The sequence below is a fragment of the Dasypus novemcinctus genome, chromosome 31 (assembly GCF_030445035.2).
Source record: "Dasypus novemcinctus isolate mDasNov1 chromosome 31, mDasNov1.1.hap2, whole genome shotgun sequence".
Lineage (NCBI taxonomy): Eukaryota > Metazoa > Chordata > Mammalia > Cingulata > Dasypodidae > Dasypus > Dasypus novemcinctus.
In genome coordinates, this window is record NC_080703.1 from 23455143 (window position 1) to 23481706 (window position 26564).

At 36.0% G+C, this 26564-nt stretch overlaps 1 protein-coding gene across 2 annotated transcripts in view; it reads right to left on the reverse strand.

Annotated features, from left to right (window-relative positions):
* PDCD6IP (programmed cell death 6 interacting protein) overlaps positions 1-26564 on the reverse strand; it is an 87585-nt gene that overhangs the window by 36560 nt on the left and 24461 nt on the right. The window contains exons 4-7 of one of the 2 annotated variants that reach the window (XM_004471133.4): positions 26119-26246; positions 23637-23790; positions 22364-22464; positions 20011-20142 (exon numbers count right to left, since the gene is read on the reverse strand). In XM_004471133.4, coding sequence (XP_004471190.2) covers positions 20011-20142; positions 22364-22464; positions 23637-23790; positions 26119-26246 — 515 coding nt within the window. The remainder of the gene's footprint in view (positions 1-20010; positions 20143-22363; positions 22465-23636; positions 23791-26118; positions 26247-26564) is intronic. The other variant, XM_004471134.4, reaches the window with a different exon arrangement.

Below are 26564 nucleotides of genomic sequence, written 5' to 3' on the forward strand. Positions count from 1 at the left end.
GAAAGCAGAGTGCTAAGTATAAACTGGCATTGGGGAAGACTGGCTATTGAATTATTTCTATCACCCAAAGGACTAGCATTTTAATGCCCTCACAGAGACCTGAGACAAGGGTCTTTGGATCGCATGAGACAGAGAAAGAGAGGTGTGCCCTTCACCCCCTCACATGAAGGCAAGAGCCTTAAAGGGCTATACCTCAGTGGAAGGTGGAGTAGGAAAAACTATCCAGCAACAAAGAAGCATGTCTGTCTCAGCACGAATATAAAATTAGAAAAGAAAAAGAGTCTTTCCCGTATAGTCTATAAAAATTGCCTGAAACAAATTTAGAGTTTAAATTACATGACATAGGTAATATTAGGTTTAGTACTGTCCAACAAAATTTAGACAATAAGGCCAAAAACATTCACAGTGATAAACTCAGTACATAATGCTAAAAGGAACAATGTGCCAGAAAGACATAAAACTTCCTCAATTTTGTATTTAATAGTCTTTATCTATATAAAGAATTAAAGAGAAACTAATAAATACCACCCATCATCACAATACAAGATTTTAACACTATCTCAAGAATGACAGGACCTAATTTTCAAAAATTGTAAGATTAGAAAAGATTTGGGATCAGATGTGGCTCAAGCAGCTGGGCAGCTGCTTTCCACATGGAAGGTCCTGGTTTCATTTCCTAGTGCCTCCTAACTAAAGAAAAAGGGAAACAAACAATAAGCAAAACAAAAGTAAAAATCAACTTAGGGGAGCTGATGTGGTTCAGTGGTTGAGTGTCAGCTTCCCACATACAAGATCCTGGATTCAATCATCGGTCTACCTCAAAAAAAAAAAAAAAAAAAAAAGATTTGAACACCACAATTAATGAGTTTGATTTATCAGACATCTGAAGAAAACTGGACCACACTATTAGAGGATATATAGCATTTTCAGGAATATAAAGAATATTTATAGAAAAAGACCACATGGGGAGATAAGGCAAGTCTAAAACATCAAAATTACAGAGATACAAAATGGTTTAATACTGGAATACCTATTATACAATTCTCAAAAATATGAGATTTAAGTAAAAAAAAAAATTATCTTTAAAGATGTTCAAAAAGCATTTCATAAAACACTCATTCTTGATTTTTAAAAAAATATTAGTAAAAATAGATACATAGTTCCTTAACATGATTAAATCTTAATCCCAAAAACTGATATGCTTAATAGAAAATGTAAGACATATTCCTAAAGTAGGACCAAAACAAAGATTGCCAGGATCACTAAGACCCTTTAACACGTCAAAGCGATTATATAAAAAATTTTTTAAAAAGAGGTAAAAAAATTAGAAAAGACAAAATTTATTAAGTAAAATTGATGTATCTGCATACCAGGAAAATCTAAGAGAATCAACCAACTATGCCAAATAATGAAATAAGTAGCTTGGATGCCAAATCAACATATAGAATGCAAATAAACCGCCACCAGTTTGAAGTGGTAACAGGAAATAAATCCATTTTCACTAACAAAAGAAAGACAAAATATCCAGGAAGAAACTTTAAAAAATTTGTGCAAGGTCAATAGGAAAATTATACAGAGAAACAGAATAACCACAACAAACAAAAGCTAAATCTTCAGTAAAACTAGGAGATGGAAAATGTACAAATTTAAATCACCTTTTAAATTTGTAACTCAAATTTGATTTGTAAATGTGGCCCAAACTCCCACAAATAGCAAACCTGGTATGAAGCCATAAGTAAGCTGAATACACCAGGGGGAAATGGGAGTGCCAAAGGCCCCAACCTATGTAACTCTTTTAAGCACACCTGGAATAAACAAGGGAAGAAGAAATATCTGTCAACTGATGCCAAAAGGAACAGCCAACCAGCAAAGGCCATGTAAACTATGGAGACCAGAGGAAAAACGGGGTGCTGAGGGGCTTAACCCCAAGAAAGAGCTACAAAGAGCAGAGGGCAGATTAATAAAAAGAGCTGGGGGAAGCAGAAAAGGAGAAGGATTAAAAAGGGAGAAGAGAACCAAAAAGGGGCAGTGGGCAGTCACAAAATGCCAGCAAAATGCAACCACTAAAAGTAGATGCATCACCTAGGGAAACAAGGGGGCTGTGAGGACTTCAGGCAAGTACAGGTACGAGACTACGATTTGAGGGTCAGAGAGAAGTGGACTGAGGAGGGAACCCACGCTCTGTTAAGGGTGAAGCGGAGAGCTGCCTGGAATCACTTCCCCCCCAGCAGCCACTGCTCTTCCACCAGTAAAGCCAATGTCATTCAGACAGGAGTAACTTCAAAGGTACTGCATCTACCTCCACACAAAGAAACCACAGGGGAAAGTGTAACAATGAATTGCATAACTCTGCAATATGCTAATATTCAAAAATAATCTAAAAAACTTAAGGACACAAACACAGCACCAAGAGAAAACAGAATGACCAAATGGCTAAACAGTGGGTAAGAGCAGATAACAAGAGAATATGTAATGTGAACTGTCAGAACTAAGGAAAGAAATTGAAGAAAAATACAAAATCATTTAAGAAAGGAAGAATGAGGAATGTATGCAAGGCAGAAAAGGGAGTATAGACAGTACAGAAATTATAAGAAGAGACATACAGAATAAGTGAAAAAAGTAAAGAAAATTCGAGAGGTTAGGGAGGAAAAGGCTGTTACAATTTGAAGATTTAAGAGACAAATCAACCAAATACAATGTGAGGACTTCTTTTGGATCATGATTTGAACAAACCAACTCTAAAAAAAAGAAACTTTAGAAAATTAGAGAAAACTAAATGAGATTTAGAAAACATTAAGGTATTCTACTAAATATTTATCAGTATAAATTTTATTAAATGGAATAATGGCAATGTGGTTGTAATTTGTTTTAATCCTAATATACTAGAGAAACACACTAAAGTACTTAAGGATGAAATGACATGGTCTGAGATAGTGTTAAAATACTCCAGGAAGATAAGAGGGGAGAGGGGAACTGTGGGAAGATGGCAGAGCAGGGAGCTCCAGGACTTAGTCCTTCCACTAAAACAACTATAAAACAGGCAGGAACCATCTGAAACAGTTATTTTTAAACTCTGGAAGCCAGCAGACACTGTATAGCATCCAAAGAAGAGCAGGAGAAAGACGCTGATAAATTACAGCAAGGAAGAATAAAGTGCTTTCTACACACAGTTACTACCAGTACCCATCTCCCACTCACGTGGCAGGCCACCGCAAAGTCCAGGCCTGGCTAGATCGCTATGTGACAGAAAAGGACCAAAAACTCTTCTTCAAGAAAAAGGGTGGGCGCAGCCAATTATAGACCATGGCTTTGGATTAGCAATTTCAGATCACTGGGGGACTGGCACTAAGGGCAGCCATTCTTTCAACCTGCCCCAGACAGCAGCGGTAGTCAAAGTTCACTTGGCCCAGACAAAAGGTGGTGGCAACCATTCTTTCATCCCACCCAGACTAAGGCTTAGGCAGCTACTGTTTCAACCCACCATGGGCAGTGGTGGTGGAGACTGAAAGATGCTACATTTCCTCAGGGCTGTAGGGGACAGTTAGCTAAAGCCGCTGCATTTGCTGGGCAAGCAAAGCTCAGCCTTGGGGCACCATCAGAGAAGCCCTTGGTACCCTTCCTGATTTCCTCACCAGGGCACTATGAAGCAGGTCCCTGGCCCTGTTTTACCTGGGAAAGACTAACTTAGGAAAGTCCTCTCAGGTGTACTCTCCTCCCAGGATGTGCACTCCAGGCAAAAGCAACTTGAGAAAATAAAAGGTGTGTAAAAAACTAGAGAGGCAGACAGTCTGAGACAAAAGCCTACCAGCTTCAGCATCCAGAGGAGGGAAGTCTGTCCCCTGGGAAGCAGAGAAGACAATCAAACTCCTGTAAACACGGGAACGCCAAAAGAATTAACAAGCAAATGCCTAGGACAAGACACAGGCCAAGAAAGACAGGGAAAACTCTGTACACTGCATTCACCTTGGAAGATCTTTCCAAAGGGAGGGCCGAACCTCAAGAAAATCTTGTCATATTAACAGCTTGTTACAAAACCAAGAAACACACAACTCAAGGAATAAATCTCAAAAGTTAACATTTTATGAGCAGAAACAATGCAGACAAGGCAGAGGACAGAGAGCAAGGAGAGGACCAACAAGCAATAGCAAGCAACATTTTGCAGAGCACGTTGGAGAGAAGCAAGCGGGCAGGTAAGGAGACATCACTGGGCACCAGGAAAAGGCTCAGCATAACCAAAAGGATGCATGGATTGTGAACCAGCCTGGACCCGAATAGAGACTATGCTGGAGGATTATCACTAGATAATCTGATATCAGAACCTCACCAAATAACTTTTATTGCTGTTCTGTATGTATATTTGATTAATGCATTAAAAACTACATTAAAAAAAAAGTTAACATTTTAAAATATACGCTATGCAACAAAAAGCACAAGACAAACAAAAGAAACAGGAAATAACGGCTCAACCAACAAAAGAGGATAAAAAGAGAGAATGCAGATACACCAAAGTCTTTTTAAAAGATATCTTAAAAACATTCAAGGAGATTAACTAAAACCCAGAGAAAGTACTACAGGTCATCAGGGAAAAAATTAATGTGAAATATGAGAGGCCTGTAAAGAGACAGAAATTTAAAAAAGGAAACAAAACTACTATTTTCAGAGTAACTGAAATCAAAAATTCCCAAGAGGGTTTCAAGGACAGATTGGAGGTGGCAGAAGAAAGAATAAGTGAACCTGAAGACAAGATGCTTGAAATGAGTGAGGCTCAGAAGTAGGAAGAAAAAAGACAATAAAAACAAAAATAGCTTAAGACAATTTTGGGAAAGAATCAAGCACACCAATATATACAAAATGGGAGTCCAGTAGGAAAGGAAAGTGAAAAAGAGGGAGAAGACATTCAAGAGAAAAATGACAGAATTTACAAAACTTAGCAGAAGACAAGAATATGCACATCCGAGAAGCCAAAAGAACAGCAAAAAGGATAGATAATATGAAGAAAAATACACACCATCATTTATTAATCAAATGCAAAGGACAAAGAAAGAATTCTGAAAGCTGCAAGAGAAGTGTAATATGTTACAAAGAAGGGAGTTCCCATTAGACTGAGAGCTGATAAAGCATCAGAAACTATGGAGGCAAGAAGTTAGTAGGTAGAAATAATTAGGTACCAATAATTAAAGTGTGGAAAGAAAACAACTTCCACCCAAGAATTTTATATCCAGTGAGACTTTCACTCAAACATGAAAATTAAAACATTACCAGATAGAGTTCATCACCACTAGCCCTGCCCTACAAGCTATAATAAAAAGAGTTCTTAGGACTTGAGAAAGGAAAGGACTTGAGAGTTGTTGGCATAAAGAAATAAAAGCTGGGGAAGCGGACTTGGCCCAGTGGTTAGGGCGTCCACCTACCACATGGGAGGTCCGCGGTTCAAACCCTGGGCCTCCTTGACCCGTGTGGGGCTGGTCCATGCGCAGTGCTGATGTGCACAAGGAATGTCACGCCACACAGGGGTGTCCCCCACGTAGGGAAGCCCCACATGCAAGGGGTGCACCCCATAAAGAGAGCCGCCCAGCGCGAAAGAAAATGCAGCCTGCCCAGGAATGGCGCCGCACACACAAAGAGGTGACACAGCAAAATGACGCAACAAAAAGAAACACAGATTCCCATGCCACTGACAACAACAAAAGCGGACAAAGAACACGCAGCAAACAGACACAGAGAACAGACAACTGGGGGAAGGGAAGGGGAGAGAAATAAATTAATAAATCTTTAAAAATAAATAAATAAAAGCTGTCTGTAAAGGTAACCATATAAGTAATGATAAATGCCATTATTATTGTAGTATATTACTTGATATCTAACTCCATTTCTTACATCTTACAAGTAATAAAATGCAAATGCATAAAAAGCAATGATAAATCTATGCTTCGGACATATAATGTACACAGATATAAATGGTAACAAGTGCAAAAAAATGGTGGGGGGACAGAGAGATATAGGTAAAGTACATGTGCATAATATTTGAAGTTAAGTTGGTATGAAACAACATATGGGGAAACGGACTTTGGCCCAGTGGTTAGGGCGTCCGTCTACCACATGGGAGGCCCGCGGTTCAAACCCCGGGCCTCCTTGACCTGTGTGGAGCTGGCCCATGCACAGTGCTGATGCGCGCAAGGAGTGCCGCGCCACGCAGGGTGTCCCACGCGCAAGGAGTGCACCCATAAGGAGAGCCGCCCAGCACGAAGGAGGGAGCAGCCTGCCCAGGAATGGCGCCGCCCACACTTCCCGTGCCGCTGCCGACAACAGAAGCGGACAAAGAAACAAGAAACAAGACGCAGCAAAAAGACACAGAAAACAGACAACCGGGGGAGGGGAGGGGAATTAAATAAATAAAAATAAATCTTTAAAAAAAAAAAAAAAAAAGCACATTAAAAAAAAAAAAAAGAAACAACATATGATAGTTACATATTTAGAATGCAAAATTTTACACTGCTAACAGAATTCAAAGACCTAAATAAATGGAAGGACATTCCATGTTCATGGACTGGAAAATTAAATATCATTAAGATGGCAATCTTTGGGGAGTAGATGTGGCTTAAGCAGTTGCGCTCCAGCCTCCCACATGGGAGGTTCTGGGTTTGGTTCCTTGTGCCTCCTGGGGGGGAAAAAAAAAAAACAAGGAAAAAACCAACTCAGGGAAGTCGATGTGGCTCAGTGGTTACATTCCAGCTTCCCATATACGAGGTCCCGAGTTCAATCCCTGGCCCCCAGTATATCCAAAAAAGAAAAAAGAAAAAGAAAAAAAAAAGATGTCAGGCCTACTGAAACCAAATTCTAGATTCAATGCAATCCCAATCAAAATTCCAACAACCTTCTTTGCAGAAATAGAAAGTCGATCATCAAATTTATATGGAAGGTAAGAGGCCCCAAATAGCTAAAGCTGTCTTGAAAAACGATGAAGTTGGAGGACTCACACTTCCCAATCTTAAATCCCAGTAATCAAAACAGCATGGTACTGGCACAAGGACAGACATATGGACCAAGAGAATAGAACTGAGAGCTCAGAAATCAGCCCTTATATTTACAGCCAAGTGATTTTTGACAAGGAGGCAAAGATCACTCAATGGGGAAAGAACAGTCTCTTCAACAAACGGTGCTGAGAAAACCGGATCGCCATTTGCATTAAAAAAGGACCCCTTTCTCACACAATATGCAAAAATGAACTTAAAATGCACGAGAGACCTAAAAATAAACTCCTAGAAGGTAGAGAAGCACTTTCAGGACTTTATGTTAGACAATGGCTTCTTAGACTTTATACTGAAAGAACAAACAACAGAAGAAAATACTGATGAAAGAGACCTCATTAAAGTTAAAAACATTTGCACCTCAAATGATTTTATCCTGAAAATAAAACGACCTACCCAATGGGAGAAAATATTTGGACATCACATATCCGGTAAAGATTTAATATCCAGAATATGTCAAGATGTCCTTCAACTTAACAAAAAGAAAAAAATCCAATTTAAAAACGGGCAAAAAGACTTGAAGAGACAGTTCTTCAAGGAAAACAAACAAATGGCCAGAAAGCAAATGAAAAGATGCTCATGGTCAAATCAAAACCAAAATAAGAGAAAGCAATAAATATCTCAAGACAAATGAAAATGAGAATACAACATATCAGAACCTATGGAATGCAGTGAAGGCACTGCTGAGAGGGAAAGCTATAGCCCTCAATGCTTACATTAAAAAATAACAGCTAAAAATCAATGACCTAACTACACAGCTGAAGGAACTGGAAAAAGAAGAGCAAGTAATTTCCAAAGCAAGCAGAAGGAATGAAATAACAAAGGTCAGAACAGAAATAAAGGAAAATGAGAACAAAAAAAAAAGAGAGAAAGAGAGAGAATTAACAAAACCAAAAGTTGGTTCTTTAAGAAGATTAACAAAATCAACAAATCCCTAGCTAGACTGACAAAGAAAAAAAGAGAGGAGATGCAAATAAATAAAATAAAAAATGAAAACAGGAACATTACTACTGACCCCACAGAAATAAGAGACCATAAGAAGATTCTATGAACAACTGTACAGCAACTAGACAATGTGGATAAAACAGAAAAATTCCTAGGAACATACAAACAACCTACACTGACCGTAGAAGAAATAGAAGACCTCAACAAGAGATGGAAACAGTCATCAAAAAACACCCCAAAATGAAAAACCCAGGACCAGCATTCAAAGATTTAATACCAACCTTACTCTAACTCTTCCAAAAACTTGAAGAAGGAATGTTACCAAACTCATCTATGAAGCCAATACCCAAATACCAAAGCCAGAAAAAGATATTACCAAAAAAAAGAAAATTACAGACCCATTACCCTAATGAATACAGATGCAAAAATCTCAACAAAATACTTAATTGAATCCAAAAAAACGTTAAAAGTATTATTCATCAGGATCAAGTGGGTTTTATACCAGGCATGCAAGGGTAATTCAACACAAGAAAATCTATTAGTGTAATACAACACATTAATAAATCAAAGAAGAAAAATCACATGATCCTATTGATTGATGCAGAAAAGGCATTTGACTAAATACAACATCCCTTCGTGATAAAAATACTTCAAAAGATAGGAAATGAGGGAAACTTTCTCAACATGATAAAGGCCATATATGAAAAACCCACAGCTAACATTATACTCAATGGTGAAAGACTGGTAGCTTTCTTGTTGAGATCAGAAGCAAGATAAAGATGCCCAGTGTCACCACTTGTTCAATATAGTGGTTGTAGCTAGAGCAATTAAGCAAGAAAAAAAAAGCATCCAAATTGGAAAGGAAGAAGTACAACTTTCACTATCCGCAGATGATACGATCCCATACCTACAAACTCCCAAAAAATCTACAACAAGGCTGCTAGAACTAATAAACAATTTTAACAGAGTGACAGGATACAAGATTTATATGCAAAAATCAGTCATTTTTTTTATACACTAGTAATGTGCAATCTGAGGAGGAAGTCAGGACAAAATTCCATTTACAACACGCACTAAAAGAATCAAATATTTAGGAATAAACTTAGGAGGAATAAACAAGGAGGTAAAGCACTTGTATTCAGAAAACTACAATATATTGTTAAAAGAAATGAAAAATTTCCTAAATAAATGGAAGAACAGTCCATGTTCAAGGAGTGGAAGACTAAATATCATTAAGACGTCAATTTTATCCAAACTGATAAGCAGATTCAATGCAATCCCAATAAAAATTCCACCAGCATTTTTTAAAAAAACAGAAAACACAATTATCAAATTTATTTGGAAGGATAAGGGGCCCCAAATAGCCAGAAACATCTTAAATAAGAAAGTGAAGTTGGAGGACTCTCAATTTCAGAATTTCAATCATATTACCTAGTTGCAATGATTTAAAAAAAAAAAAAAAACAGCATGGTACTGGCATAAAGACAGACAAATAAACAAATGGAACCAAAGTGTTGGTTCAGAAACAGATCCTCACATCTATGGTCAAAAGATTTTTGACAAGGCTGCCAAGCCCACCCAGCTGAGCCAGAAGAGTCTGTTCAACAAATGGTGAGGGGAGAACTGGATATCCATATCCAAAAGAAAGACAGACAACCCGTATTTCACACCTTATGCAAAAACTAACTCAAAATGGATCAAAGACCTAAATATAAAAGCTAGATTCATAAAGCTCCTAGTAAGAAAATTTAGGGAAACATCTTTAAGACATGGTAGTAGATGGTGGATTCTTAAACGTTATACTGAAAGCATAAGCAACAAAAGAAAACGTGGATAAATGGGACCTTCTCAAACCTAAACACTTCTATGATTCAAAGGACTTCTTCAAGAATGGGAGAAAATATTTGAAAACCACATATCCAATAAGGGTTTGTCTTCCATTCTATATAAAGAGATCACACAACTCAACAATAAAAGAGAAAGCAATTCAATTAATAACTGCATAAAAGACTTAAATAGGCATTTCTCCAAAGAGGAAATACAAATGGCCAAAAAGCACATGAAAAAGTGTTCAATATCACTAGCATAGGGAAATGCAAATCACAACAACAAGATATCATCTCACATCACACAGAATGGCCATTATTAAAAAAACAGAAAACAGTAAGTGCTGGAGAGAATATGGAGATAGAGGAACATTCCACTTGGTGGAACTGAAAAATGGTGCAACCTCTGGGGAAGACAGTTTGGCAGTTCCTCAGGAAGCTAAATATAGAACTACAATATGATCCAGGAATTCCTCTACTAGGAATATACCCAAAAGAACTAAAACCTGAGACACAAACAGGTATCTACACACTAATGCTCACAGCAGCACTATTCACAACTGCCAAAAAACGCAAACAACATCAACTGATGAATGGATAAACAAAATGCGGTATATACATACAATGGAATATTATTCAACGATAAAAAGGAATGAAGTACTGATACATGCAACATGGATGAACCCAGAAGACATGATGTTGAGTGAAATAAGCCAGACACAAAAGGACAAATAGAATATGATCTCATTGATTTGAAGTAATAAGAATAAACAAATTTATAGAGATATAATCTAGAATAGAGGTTACCAGGGGACAGAGTAGGGATGGACAATGTGAAGTTAGGCTTAAAATTAAAATGTACAGGGTTCCTATTTTGAATGATGGAAATTTTTTGATAATGGATGTTGGTGATAGGAACACAACATTTTGAATACAATTAACAGCACTGAAAGATATATGCAAATAAGATCAAAAGGGGAAATGTTAGATTGTATATATGTTAACAAAATAATTTTTTTTAATTCCATACAACTACACAACACAGTGAACCCTAAGTTAAAACATGGACTTTAATTGATAGTACAATTTTTTTAAATCTTATCATCAATTATAACAAATGTTCCACACCAATGCAACGTGTTGATGATGGGGTAGTATATGGGAATCCTGTATTTTATGAACTGTTTTTCCATAAACCCACAATTTCTCTATAAAAAATAAATAAGAGGGAAAGGGGAAAATATATGAAACATAAATACCAAAATACTGATAAGCTAGGTAATGAATATTTGATGGCACTTACTTTTGAATATGCTTCACATTTTCCAAAATATAGTTACATCAAAAAATAAAACTCTGACCATCAGCAAGACAACAACAGAGTAAGGAGCTCCTAGAGTCAGCTTGTGCTACAGGGTAGTTAGTAATCACCCAGAGCTATCTAAAGCACCTGTTAGGGGGCTTCAGAAGACCAGAAGAGCATCCTACAACATCTAAGAATGGAAGGAGGAGACTGCCCATCTGCAGAGAAGATTCTTGAATAGAGCACTCCACGCCGTGGAGGCCGGGTGCCCATTCTCCACTGGTGGCACAAGGCATCTCAGGAGTTATTCCACCACTGAAATTGGAAGCCCCACTTTCCAAAAACGGGAGGAAAAGATAGCTGGGCACCAACTTCAGCTACTGATTAGTAAATTCAGCAGGCTAAAGTATAATCTTAAGAACAGCTAATGTTTGAAACTGTCCAAGTCAGAAGGACGCTGGTCACTGCCATTTTAACTCTGCTCCTGGCACAAGGGGAAGTGGGGAGGACTGAAAATCACAGTGCTGGTAGGGACCAGCTTCTTTCCATGAAGGTCAGATTGCAGCTCTAGCATAAGCCCCAGCCCCACCTCTGGCAGGGAGAAAGCTGGGGGGACCTACGCCAGCCTCTCTAGGAGAGGCGGAGGCCGGTGATCATTCTACTCTGGTGGCACAATCTTCCTCAGAAGCTATTCTAATGGCTGGAATTGGAAGCTTCATTTCCTAAAAACAGGGAAGGGAGAGAGGGTTGGCCACCTACTTCAGATACTGATTCGTAAATTCGGCTAGCTAAAATATAACCCTAAGAACAGTTAAAGTTTGAACTTGTCCAGGTTGGAAAGAGGCCAGTAGCCGCCATTTTGACTCTGCCACCAACACGAGGGAGAGCTGGGCTGACTGAAAATCGCAGTGATGGTAGGGACCCATTTCTTTCACCCAGATCATCCGGCAGTCATAGCCTAGGCTTCAGTCCCACCTCTAGCAGGGAAGAAGCTGATGAGCCCTGAACCAACCTCTCTTGAGTAACTGCAGGAAAATGTGGCTGGCACAGAATAGTCAGAAGTCTACCGGGGCTACTTGCAGTCATTTTGGACCCACACGGCATAGACTGCTGCCCACACCTGCAGGTCCAACCCTGCCCCAGATAGGGAAGGAAGGGGTATAAAGTTTCATCAGTCTCTCTGGGTAACTACAGCCTAGGCCTGCACAACTTGGAATTATTACACACAGTTGTGGTTGTGTCCCTATCCCTGGCAAAGAAAAAAGTTGGGACAAGCTTCATTGGTTTCTAGAGCAATGAGGGCAGCCTGAGCCTCCACAGCTTGCAGTACCAACTACGTCCTTGGCTCCTACTACACAACCAGCAAGGGAGAAAGGGCAAGAAGTCCTAAATTAAAGAGAGAAATTGCACCCAGAATACATACATCTAGTAAACCAGATGTCAAACACCAACAAAAAATTACAATCCACGCTAAGAAACAAGAAGCTATGGCCCAGTTAAAGAAACAAGATAAGCCTCCAGGTGACACAAGGGACTTGAGACAACTATTCATGGATGTTCAAACAAATATCCTTAATAAATTCAGTGAGGTGGCTAAAAAAGGATTAAGAATATTTAAAAGACATTGGATGAGCACAAAGAAGACTCTGAAAGCATACATAGAAAAACATCTTACGGGAATGAAAGATGCCAATACATGAAAATAAAAATACACTGTTATCATATAATAGCAGATTTGAGGAGGCATAAGAAAGGACTGGTGAGCTTGAAGAAATAGTCTCTGAAAGTGAAGATATAAAAGAACAGATAAAGAATGGAAAAAATTGAACAAGTTCTCAGGGAACTAAATAACAGCAAGAGGCGTGCAAACATATGTGTCATAAGTGTCCCAGAAGGAGAAGAGAAGGGAAAAGGGGTAGAAGGAATATCTGAAGAAATAATGGTAGAAAATTCCCCAACCCTATTGAAGGGTATAGATATCCATGTCCAAGAAGCACAACGTACTCCCATCCAAATAAATCAGAACAGACCAACTCCAAGACACATACTAATCAGAAAGTCAAATGCCAGACAGAAAGAATTCTGAAAGCAGCAACAGAAAAGCAATGCGCCACATATAAGGGATACCCAATAAGATTACGTGCCAATTTCTCATCAGAAACCATGGAGGCAAGAAGACAGTGGTATGATATATTTAAGATACTGCAAGAGAAAAACTTCCAGCCAAGAATCTTATATCCAGCAAGACTGTCCTTCAAAAATGAGAGCAAGTTTAGAATATTCAATTCACAGATAAACAGACACTGAGAGAGTTTGTAACCAAGAGACCAGATCTGCAGGAAGTACTAAAGGATGTGCTACAGTCTGAAAAGATAGGAGAGGCATGGAAGAGAATGTAGAAATAAAGATTAAATTAATATCAGTAAAAGTAACTAAAAGTGTCAAAAGAGTGGTGAAAATAAAATATGACAGATAAAACCCAAATATTTTGGAATAAATGTAACAATGTAAAGCCCTTGTATTCAGAAAACTACAACTCACTGTTAAAAGAAACAAAAAAGACCTAAATAATTGGAAGAACATTCTATGCTCACAGATTGGAAGACTAAATATCATTAAGATGTCAATTCTATTCAAACTGATATACAGATTCAATGCAATCCCAATAAAAATTCAACCAGCATTTTTAAAATAAATGGAAAACATGATTATCAAACTTATTGAGAAGGGTAAGGTGTCCAGAATAGCCAGAAACATCTTAAAAAGGAAAAACAAAGTTGGAGGACTCTCACTTCCAGACTCTAAATCTTATTATCTTTCTACAGTGATAAAAACAGCATGGTACTGGTATAAAGACAGACACACAGATCAATGGAACCAATGTGATGGTTTAGAAACAGACCCTCACATCTATGGTCAGGTGATTTTTGATAAGCTTGTTAAACCCATCCAGCTTGGGAAGAATAATCCATTCCATAAATGGCGTGGAGAGAACTGAATATCCATAGTCAAAAGAAGGAAAAAGGATCCCTATCTCACACCTTTTACAAAAATTAACTCAAAATAGATCAGAAACCTAAATATAAAGCAAGAACCATAAAGATTCTGGAAGAAAATGTAGGAAAATACATTCAAGACCTGGTGGTGGGTTGTGGATACTTAAGATAACAGGAGGACTGAGATGGACTACTGATGTTTAATGTATATAGAAATTTTAATTAACTTTACTGTAAAATGTGGCAGTGTATAAAGTTGATGGTAACACATTATAGTAAGTAACAGCTGGTTTATAAATGGGAATATGGCTGAAAAGGGTAGTCTAGGGATGTAAATGCCAATTGAAAGAAAGCTAGAGAATAATCTAGGGACTGACTAACACAGTAAACCCAGAGGTGGATGAAGGTTTTGGTTGATGGTACAGATGCAAGAGTGTCCTTTGTGAGCTAAAGCAGATGTTCATCACTATTGTAGAATAGTGGGAATATGGAGAAGTATGAGAAAAATACAACTGGAGTAACCTATGGACTGTGGTTAACAGTAATAAATATAATATTCATGCATCTATGCCAAAGATGTACTGTGTTGATAATGAGGGAGTATAGAAAAAGTGTGCCAAATGTACAATATGGACCTGATAATAGTCTGTTGATATTATATCATCATCTGTAACAAATATGCCACCATGGTGTAGTGTGTTAATAAAGGGGTGTTGTATGGGAACTGAGTACATGTGCATGATTTTTTAAATATTTTTACAACTTCTCTCATAAAAATATATGTAAAAAATAATAATAGGGTAGGTTGGGGGAAAAATATACCAAATGTAAGATATGGACTATAGCTGGTAGTAAGATTTTGACAATATTCATACTTTGTAACAAATATCTCACAACAATGCAAGGTGTTGATGGTGGGTTAATGTACGGGATCCCTGATATGATGTTATGCATATTTGCTTTGTAAGTTTACAACTTTTACTATATACTTATTGTCTATGCACGCTCATATATATATAATATAAAATAATGTAATAATAGCCTGGGCTGGGGGAAAAATACACAAAATATAAGACACGTTGGTAGTAGTAATATTTTGAGAATGCTCTTTAATCATTAGTTAAAAATGTTTCACAACAATACAAGGTATTGGTGGTATGGTGAGGTAAGGTATGAGAGCCCTGTATGATGTCATGTTTGTTTTATAAGTTCACAACTATTACTATACACTTATTGTTTATGTATGTTTATGTATGAGTGACATACTTAAATAAATTTTTAAAAAAATAAATAAAATTCACATAAAAGCATACACAAACAAGAACAGTCAGGAAAATGCGAGATGAAAATATCTATCAGGCAATAAAAGTCTAAAATGTCAAAGACTAATGGGATGAAACTGAAGCATAAACAAATAATCAGACTAATGAAACAAAAAATTTCAGAAACAGATCCAAATACATATGGTGATTTAGTATAATATAAACACAGAATCTCAAATCAATGGGGTTTTTAAAAAGTCATTTTAACTAATTATTTGGTGACAACTAGGTAGCCATTTGGGAAAAAAATTAAAATTGGATACATACGCCATATCGCATATAGGGATAAATCCGAAGTGGATCAATGATCCAAAAGTAAAACAAGAAAGTATACAAGCCTACAAAAAAAATATGGATTGATTCCTTTGTGGGCTTTGATGTATGCCACAGATATCCTTTTAAATCATCGCTCAAAATCAAGACGCCATAGTAGATAGAAATTGATATATTTGATTATCTAAAAGTCAAGACCTTTTGCAAACAAACAAAAACACACATAAACTAAGAACTCAAAGGACCAAAACACAAATTGGAAAAATGCTTCCCTTCACATCACAAAGCCTAACCTGGCTAATCAGCTTAATAGATAAAGAGCCCCTAAAAATAAAGAAAAAGATCAATTAATCAAGAAGAAAAATAAGCAAAAGCTGTGGGAAAAAAAGGTTACAGATAGATACAAAAGGCCCTTAAACATAGTTACTCAATCTCGCTCTTAAGAGAAATGCTTATTAAAATTGCAAAGAAATATTATTGTGGCTATGCCTTAAGGGTTCTTTTGTTCAGCAACACATTAGAAAACATATATCCAAACGGATGAAATGATATGATGTGAGGGCTCTGATTCAAAATAATCAAGAGAGCAAGTACAAATTAAACTAGAGTGGTTATGAGTTGATTAACTGTTGTAGCTAGTGGTTCATTTTTCTATTCTCTCTACCTATATTGTTTGAAAATTTCCATAACAATTTTTAATTAAAAAATGATGCTTTAAAATACCACTTTTCATTTATTATATTGAGAAAAAATTCAAAGGTTTGATAGCATATGCTACTGTGAAGAGCATATGGAAAACATGCACTCTCATACACAGCTGTTAGGAATACAAAAGTAATCCCTATGAAGGGGAATTTGGTAATATGTAACAAATTAAAGACGTATTTATATTTTTATAGCATTTCTAGGGATCTTAAGATACACCTCCTTAAGTACAAAATGTCATGTATGTGATTATTCACTGCAGCTTTGTTTGTAATAGTAAATTATGGAAACAATCAAGTAGCCACCAAAAATGGGAGAGCAATAAAATGGTTTATGCAATGAAGTACAATGCACTCTAAGAATAAAAAGTGAGGATGTTTTCCCTCTACTGCTGAAATGCAGTATGCACAACAATGTATTCAATATGCTAAGCTTGTACAAAAATAGGAATATATGCATGTGTGTGTGTGTGTGTGCATGTGTATTGGCTTATATATTGTAAAAACACTAGAAGGAGTAAACAGAAACTAAATGGAAATTACCTACAAGGCAGTGGGGGGGGAAATGGAAGGAACAGGAAAAGCAAGGAGGGACAGGGGTTGAGGTGTAAACCTTTAGATATATCTGGTTTTCCACATTTTTCATTCTGAAATTTTTCAAGCCCACAAAAAAACTGGAATAGAACAATGAATAATGATATACCCTCTACCTAGCTTCGGCAATTGTTATCACTTTGTCATATTTGCTTTATCGCTCTTTTTTCCCCATATACACAACATGGATATGCACCTCTTTTTTTCTTTTGCAGAACCATGTGAACTAAAATTCAGACAGCATCACTCTTCATTCCTAAATGCCTCAGCATAGGTCTCTAAAAAGGACAACCTCCTTAACACCTATAACCTTCTATATCACACTTAAGGAAACTAATACTTCCACAGAACTAGCTTCATCATCTTGCTAGGTCCCTTATTAATAAGTTAAATCTCAGACATGTATTCATTCTATATAGGTAATGTTTTTGTATCTTTATATCCGGATGCTTTTCTATCATTTTGAAAATTGTACTTGGGCAGCTTTTGAGATTCCACCAAGATGTCCACCAGGAGGAATCACTTTCTGGAGCCAAAGAAACTGCCTTGTCAGAAAAGCGCACCTCATGACCTGTTCACGCCCAGGTCCAACTGTTCTCGGCTCTAGAAAAGAATCTCAAGTAGCAATTTTATCTTTGCTATTTTACCTATTGTTTTGATTTTCCTCTCCCTGTGTTTTTGTTTCTTGGTTGCCCAAAATTGACAAGCTATTTCCCTTTGTTGGCACCGAGGACTGGAACATTGGTTTAATGATTATTATTAGATCTCTATTAGAATTCTTCTCTACCTGGTGAGACATCAGAAAATCTGATTTGTTCTCGGCTTGTTCTGTTTGCCTATCTGTGAGTCCAAATCAGTAAAAGAAATATTTCACGCCTACTGTAAAGAGGGACAACCCTTTGAGACATGGATTTGTAAGAATGTGTTCCACATTAACCTTTTACTATGACTAAAGTTGTGAAACTGAAGCCACAAACCCGATGTCTATAATTGAGATAAGTCTTTAACTCTCACTTGTGTGACCCTGAAATAGTTTCCTTTTACCAGAGGGTATTTAAAAATTATACTAAAAAATTTTGAAGAAGCTCTCCTATGACTGGTTCATACAGACTAAGTAAAGTACTTGCATCTACTACTCCCAGAACACCTAGAAAAGAAACTAAACTTCTCATAGTTTAAATAGGCTAGCCTTTAAAAAAAAAAAAAAAAGAAATCCTTCATACGGAAATTCCTTGTTTAAAAGCATTTTTTATATAAAAATATAAGTTCACATAATCAAGAGTAGATCCCTAGACAAATTAGATAGGCTTGTTAATCTGCGTTTTATTTTTAAAACTTTCTCTGGTTTTGTCAGTGTGGAATAAAACACAAGAAAACCTTTTATTTTTTGTAAGATACTTTGAGAGCATCTTATACTATCCAGTCCATGTTTAAATTCCCATACCATTCCCATCCTATCCTCTGCTTACCAATACTCAAAATATAAACCACTCATGTAACAGTTCCTTTCCAGATATCCCAGCAAGTTTCCAACCAGCCCCGTATGCATACATTACAGATAAAACCGCATAGAAGGCACTCTGCTGTTTATAAGATAAATGTGTAACCACTGTCCTCCTCAAGCTGTGGGATTATATGCCCCACATCTAGAACAAGGCTAGGCCAGTTAGGGACTGTACATCTTCCTGGAGCATGATAATTAGAATTTTCCTTTATTGTTTTTAATTTTGTTACAGTAACATGTATACAACTCAAAACGTCCCATTTTAACCACTTGCAAGTATACAATTCAGTGCTATTAACTACATTTCCAATATTGTGCTACCATCACCAACATCCATTACCCCAACTTTCCCATTACCTCAAACAAACTCTGCACCCATTATGAAATAATTCCCTCTTTCCTGCCCCATCCCCACCCCTATAATTTATTGTCTCTATGAAATTTGCTTTTCTAGCTATTTCATGTAAGTGAGATCACATAATATTTGTCTTTTTGTGTTTGGCTTATTCCACTTAACAAGGTTCTACAATGTTGTAGCATGCATCAAAACTTCGTTTCATTTTATGGCTGAGTGATACTTCACTGTGTGTGTACGCCACATTTTGTTTATCTGATGAACATCTGGGTTGCTTCCATCTTTTGGAAATTATGAAAATGGTATCAACACTGGTGTACAAACATCTGCTCAAGAATTTGTTTTCAATTCTTTTGGGTATATGCTGGGTCATACGGCAGTTTTATATTCAACTTTCTGAGGAATCATCAAACTGATTTTCACAGTGGCTGCACCATTTCATAGAGCCACCAACAATGTATCAGAGTTCCAATTTTTCTGCATCCTCATCATTTGTTATTTCTGATTTTTTTTTTTAAATAATAACTACCCTAGTGGCTAGGAAATGGTATCTAATTGTGCTTTTGATTTGCATTTCCCAGATGACCAATGATGCTCAGCATCTTGTCATGTCCTTATTGGCCACTTGTACATCTTGTGTGGAGAAATGTCTATTCAAGTCCTTTGCCCATTTTTTAATTGGGTCATCTTTTTGTTGAGTTGGAATATTTTTATATAAAAATAAACAAGTAGAATTAAATGCAAATTTTTCAAAAAATTTTTTGATAAAATATGGGACTTCAAAACCCATGCAGTAGGTTACCAGGGGGAGAAGGGGATAAGGGTTAATACTGAATGGGCAGAGTTTCTGTATGGGGTGCCAGAAAAGTTTTAGTAATGATGTTGGTGACAGTAGCACAAAATTGTGAATTTAATTAACACCACTGTATTACATCATCAAAAATGGTAAAAATAGAAGCTTTTATGTTGTATATATGTTATCACAATAAATTTTTTTTTAGAGAACACTCAGTAGGTAAAAACCTAAATATACAAATAGTCATTTGCCTCTATTGATGAGGTAGTAGATAAAAAAAGGTTTTTATGAGCAAACCTAGTAATCTCACTAGGTAAAAACGAAGAAATGTAAGTTCTTAAGTATTTACTTCCAAGAGTCTCACCTGTAATCTTGCAATTTCTTCTCCAAATTTCTTCTGCTGTTTTGCCAGGATAGACTGGTGGTACTCGGCATTGGCTTGCATGATACAGTGCTTTGCAGCCAAAACAGGAAACACCTCCTGGAAATAAAAATACTGACCAGGGGAGAGTCCAACCACACAAACCACCACAGACAACATGGGATGCAGGAAGAAAAAGGAAAAGGAGATAGAAATTAGAATCACCCTATTAATGGTTTAGAGATAGGTTAGTCAGGTGTAAACAGAGAAGACCACATGATTTTGCATGGACTGGACTCGATGAATTCAATTTTTTTTCTTCTAATTAAAATTAAGGATATTTTTAACTACTGACAGAAGTCAATTTAGGTTCTGTAATTCTCTTTAAAGAAGCCATGGAGTCAACATTTTGTTTACAAAGAAGGAAGGAAAGCATGCATTAGGAAGAGAGGTAGAATGGACATTCACAGAGGGATACCAAGCGTAGGGCTTTAGAAGTTTTCTTATGAGCCATCACCCAGCCCTTAGAGTTAACTAAAACACCATTACTCACATATATTAATGAAAATGCTCTATAGCTGAATGTTTCATGATGTTTAAAAGATAAAAGACAGTAAATTCCCACTTAAATTTGTATCCCAAGAGACTTGTCAATAAAGATGTTCAGCCATATAAAAATTATTTAGTATCATTTAAACATTAACATTTCAGTATTATACACTCAAAAGCACATAACAGATGGAAGAACACACTAAGTTAATGACTAGTGAGAAGACAGTTATTTTGCCCTAATTTCTTTTGAAAAGAAAATTCTAGTCAAAATTAACTTTAAAGATCCAAAGACATGAATGAGAAAAGCAGTTATATTGGTAGTGGTGCTTCCGAAACACCAACTTCTAGTCTGCAACCTCAATGTTTTCTAATTACAGGCCATATAAAATCCAAAAAATATACTAGACATCCCTGTCTAGACAAAAAACCTGAGAATCTAAAACTTAAGTATTAATACTACCTTGTGTGCTTTCCTATCTTCCCCTAAATAATTGCCTATCCTCCTGGATCACTACTTGCTATCTTATCAGCTTTATTAGTAAAAAGGGAAAAATCAATCTAGATCTCAAACTGCACTCATGCCAGTTCTGAAGGTAAAGCTGGAGCAACTTGATACTTAAAAGGAGATTTTCAAGGAATACCAGGAACGCTGCAGAGGAAGATTCCAAGTCTTTGTAGGTCACATTCTTCTCTCCATGACAGGACTGAGCTAAAGGCCCAACAGGATATTACGGTACACTGTGCAGCTGAACACGAAGTCTTTCAGATGAAAAATAGGTGAGCGGAGACCCCAAGTCTCTTTTTAAGTGTAACACTATTAATACCAAGAGTCTTGAGCAAATTTCTACTGAGCTCTTGGCATATTTTGAATACCCAGGAATCTTCACATTAATTCATTATCATTTTCCTACTAATGTGTACTGTTAATACACAATGAGCTTTTTACTTTCCCCCAAAATTGCCCACAATTTCATAATTTACAAAAATTCCTGAATATGATTTATAAATCAACAAATTACTCTACCAAAGAGCATGTATCAAATATCATATGCTATCATACCAGTTAGACTAATTTCTTGGACATTTATGAAGGAGATTAGTTAAAACACACTACATTTTACACAGTCTTTGTTTCCTTTCTTAATTATTCTAAATTTACTTGTTCGCTAGTCTAACCATCTGTTTTATCATTTACAAATGATCATTACTGAACAGTCTTTTCAGTTACACTTTCAGAAAAGTTTACATTAAAGCATAATACTTCCTGTGTTGTGTGGTTTAAGATGACTGCTTTTCCTCAGCTGTCCAATAGCAGCCCAATTTTCTATCCCTGTTGGCAAAACTTAATTCTAATGAAAGTATTGGACGAAATCATTAGTTTTTTCCTTTTTCTTTATGTTTGTTTTTGCACTTTCTGTTAAGACTCAGCTTTTAAGAAAACAGGACAATAATTAAAAGTGTGAATAAGCAACACGCTAAGTATTCATGCTTATACCAAATCACCGGCGATTCAAAAGTACACAATTCCTGGATCTGATAAAATTATTGGTACCAAATAGTAAAAAATTTCCAGAGTTTTAGCTCAGAGAAACAAGCTGAGTGAAGAGTAAAGGCAAAGGCATCCCATATACATAAAACAATATGTAATGCATTTTAAATTTAAAAAAAAAAAAAACCTACAATCTTCAAATGCTTCTCTTAAAATTTTAAATTTCTTTGTAATAATTTTCAACTTGATTCTTACAAACAAAAATGTCCAAATATTCCACATGCAAAATAATTGTTTACAAAAACAATAACTCACCTTGGGTAGAGTATCTTTATACTGACACTGTTTGAATGCGTCACCAAAATAATCTGCAGCCTGATTAGCCAATTTAGCTATGATGGCATCTTTCATTTTATCTGAAATAAAATTTTAAATTGATCATTATAATAAAAATAAATGAAACAATCTGATATATCATGACTCAGTATAGACACTGAGTTCACAAGTTTGTACACTTTTATAAAAAATCCTTAGATGAAATGATTTCTTCTTTATAAAACATAGTTTTTTCATTAGCAAAATTCACAGACAGAAAATAGATTAGTAGTTGCCTAATTATATCTGAATTAGGGGCTAATAGGTATAGGGTTTCTTTCTGGGGTGATGAAAATATTCTAAAATTAGACAGTGCTAATGGTTGTACAGTTCTGTGAATATACTTAAAACCACTGAATTATATACTTTGAAAGGGTAATTTTTATGGTGTATGAATTATATCTCAATATAAAGCTATCATTTAAAAAATAAAATAAAAACTTGATTATTCCAGTTCATTTCTCTTCCTCCACATGACTGCTCCCTTATTTTCAATTTCTCTGTACTTACATATTCAGCCCATATCTCAGTCTCTCATACTAATTTACATGCCTTATAAGAACCATTCTTATTCTCTCACAAAGCAAGAGACTACTTGATGGTGCCTCATCATTTAGAGCTAGTTTAACAGCATTTCCTCAAAGAAACCTTTTTCGACTAATGGATTTAAATTGACATAACTCTTCCTACATCCCTACGTCACAACCCAAAGCCACAAATACCTAATCCATTCTTATTTTTTCAGGAGCACTTAATCTTTCTGAAATTACCTTGGCTATTTAATTTCTTGATAACTGTATGTCTGTCACTCCCCACACTAAAATGTAGGTTTCTTGAAAACAGAAAACAATTCTGTTTATCTAGAACCTAGAACAATGACCAACACACAGTAGGCACCCAATAAATATATTTCCTAAATGAATGAATGTTTGCCATATTATGAATATACATAAATACTACTGAGAGTTCAGTATTGAAGTACAATAGTTAACTATCCACTTCATGACAGACTTCAAACATAGTCTACAATCATAAATGTGCATTTCTTCCACAACAAGTTTAGAAAAAAGAGAGGTGAAAATTATCAATAAGCATGTGTCAAGTTCAAAAAGGAAAGCTCTATATTGAACATAAAATATTCTTATCACCTTCTTTGTTTGAAAGTCTACTACTTCTTTCAACTTGTTACAAAATGGAGGAGAAACTGAATTACCTCTTGTAGCTTTTAAAAAAAAGACTTCTTGGGCCTGTGCCAGCATAATAAGACTGAGGGTCCCAACAGTATCCGGAGATATGTCCACCGTAGGCTCTCGACTTAAGGCAGATAAAACCGTCTCTTTAATATGCAAAAAGGCACCACTAGCAAACTAGAGGGGGCAGAAAAGAATCTTTAAAATCTACAGGAACTCAGCAAGGCTTAATTTTCTACTCTTACGCACAAAAATCATTCCAAATGGCAGCACAATGAGTATTGTCATATTTAAATTTCATACTATGCAAAACAGACCTGAAACACCAGACCTACAAACCATAAAGGTACTTTTCAACAAAAAACTATAGAACAACAGGAAGTTTAACAAAAATTATAAGTAAATTATAGGGAGCAGACGTGGCTCCCAGTGCCTCCTAAAAAAACAAAAACAAACAACAAGCAAAACAAGTGAAAAAAAATGAAAAAGAACTCAGGGACGCCAAAGTGACTCAGTGGTTAAGCGCTGGCTTCCCATATATGAGGTCCCGGGTTCAACCCCCAGGCCCCAATACCTAAAAAAAAAAAAAAAAAAGAATAAATTTTAGGGAAAAAGACACAAAGCAAATTAATGGGACAAAATTATTAAGTTCCTTTTAGATATGATATACTCTCTTCAAAATTAACATGAGAATAAAAGTATTAACTAAAATATTATTAAAATACTTTCAGTATTGAAATGCTTTAGCTTTGGTCCCAAATACATCTTTCAAATAAACACCATAGTTAGGGGAAATCCTAAATAGTACATATATCCAATCCTCTGAGAAACAGCATTACTATCCATTAATGATTTATGGCTGGTCTTCAAAGCTGCCTGGTGAAATGTTTCCCATCAGATTTTTCTTCCCAACTATATTTTACTAAGATTAACACTAAAATAACTTTTTTATTAAAGAAATGACACCAGGAAAAAGAAAGAAAGGGTACTGTGGGTTATTTAGGTAAGCTACAGAGAAATAACTCAAAGTTAATTGCATTAAGTGTACTAAAATGAGCATCATGCTTTCTGCCATCATCAAGTACCGTAGAGCTAGAGTATTTATAAGGGGCAGTCAGCTGATTTAGTTTGGTAAACTTACAGAATCATAGACTAGAACATCAAGGGACCAAGTCTCTAATTCCCAGATGAGGAAATGAAGGCCTAAAGAGGTTAAAGAACTGGCCAAAGAGCACCCTGCTATTCAGTGGCAAACAATCAAACAAGGACCACATCTTCTCATACCAGTTCTCTTTCCATCACCCTAGGTAAACGACTATGAATACTCACAGATTGAAATGTTTCCTCAATAATTCTGAATGCACCTTACAATCTCACATGCCAATTAAGTCAGTACCAATTAATGGAAAGCTAAATAAATTTTATTTCATTTTCACATTTTAAAACATTTGCCATTTATGGCCTCTAAAAAGTGTGTGTGTGTGTGTGTGTGTGTGTGTCAGGCTTGTCTTCTGTGCCCATCCAAACTGTATGGCAAGCCACAATTTGGAGCACTTTGTTTGCCTGAAATATATTTTTCTCCCACTTTCATAGAACATTCCTCACCTCTCCCCTCAACAGGGGGGAAAATGAGACACCACATTTCTGAGACAAGCAAATTCCTGAGCCCTGGAGATAGTTAAAGGACCATTTGGAGTCCTGTGAAATTTGGAATCATAACACTTGAAACCCAAATGGACCATTTTATTTACTTCTGACCTTCAGCTCCTTGTCTGTAAAATGGGAATGACATTAAGTAACCTGCATCATGAGGTTTATCTGAGAGTGAAACAATGTACATCAAAACATTTTGTAAATTATAAGGTAATATAAAATATGAAAATCATTGTATATGAAATATCACTTAGAAATAATCATTTATTGCTCCTTGTATTGAAACAAAAAAACCTCAGTAAACAACTGTCACAAAATAATGCTATATTAGTAAATGACTAGGACCTAAAATATAAATTTAGCCAAGAAAATATTACAAATCAGACCACATTTAAGTATGACCTCTCCACAAGTCTTAGAGTTACACTTAGATTTTCTTCCCAAGAGGTCTTAATTTTTGTGACACTGGTCCAATTGTACATGTGCTTCACATTTCAAGAAAACAATATATAAAAATAATATGCAAAATGTTTAAATGAGATCATTCATTTAAAAGGGATTTATCAAGGATTTAGTCTCATACATTTAATCATCTGTTCAATCAACATTTATTGAGCCTCTATTATGTGCCAGGTACTGTGCTAGGTGCTGGGGATACAACGGTCAGGAAAAACAGACAAGGTCTACAAATAAATAGTTTAAGGGCTTCGACAATATGACTCAACTTATTAAAAAGTACATAACTTTTCCAAAAATTGTTATGTAAAGAAGTCTATAAACCTGAATGCAAATTACTTTAAATTTAATTCAATTTAGCATTGTTCATTATGTTGCAACTACTTTTCTGCATACCTGGTAATGCTTGGCCGCGACTTTCAATCCTTCATCATTATCCAGGTTCTGTTCTGCTGCAATCTGGCTAGCTAAGGCTGCACAATTGAATAGCACACAGCTCTTTTCATATCCTAAACTTGCAAGAGCTGCAAAAAATTGAGAAGGAAAAACTTATCAGATTATTTTTTCTAAAGAAAATAAATTATTCAAAGAGAAATATCATGACCTCTAAGCCACTGGCTCTTCTATGAACAAGTTTCCAGACCTATTTTCTCACCTACAATACGTTCCCCCACATTTTTAGCTGCCCTGCTAGGCATTTATTTCCACAACAATATTCCGATCATCTGAAACTTCAAAGATAAATTATTCTGGCTCTCCTTACCTTTACTTCCACATTTTTATTATAGTCATGCTCAAAATCTAAGGCATTCTATGTTATTTTTCACTTAATTTCTTAAATT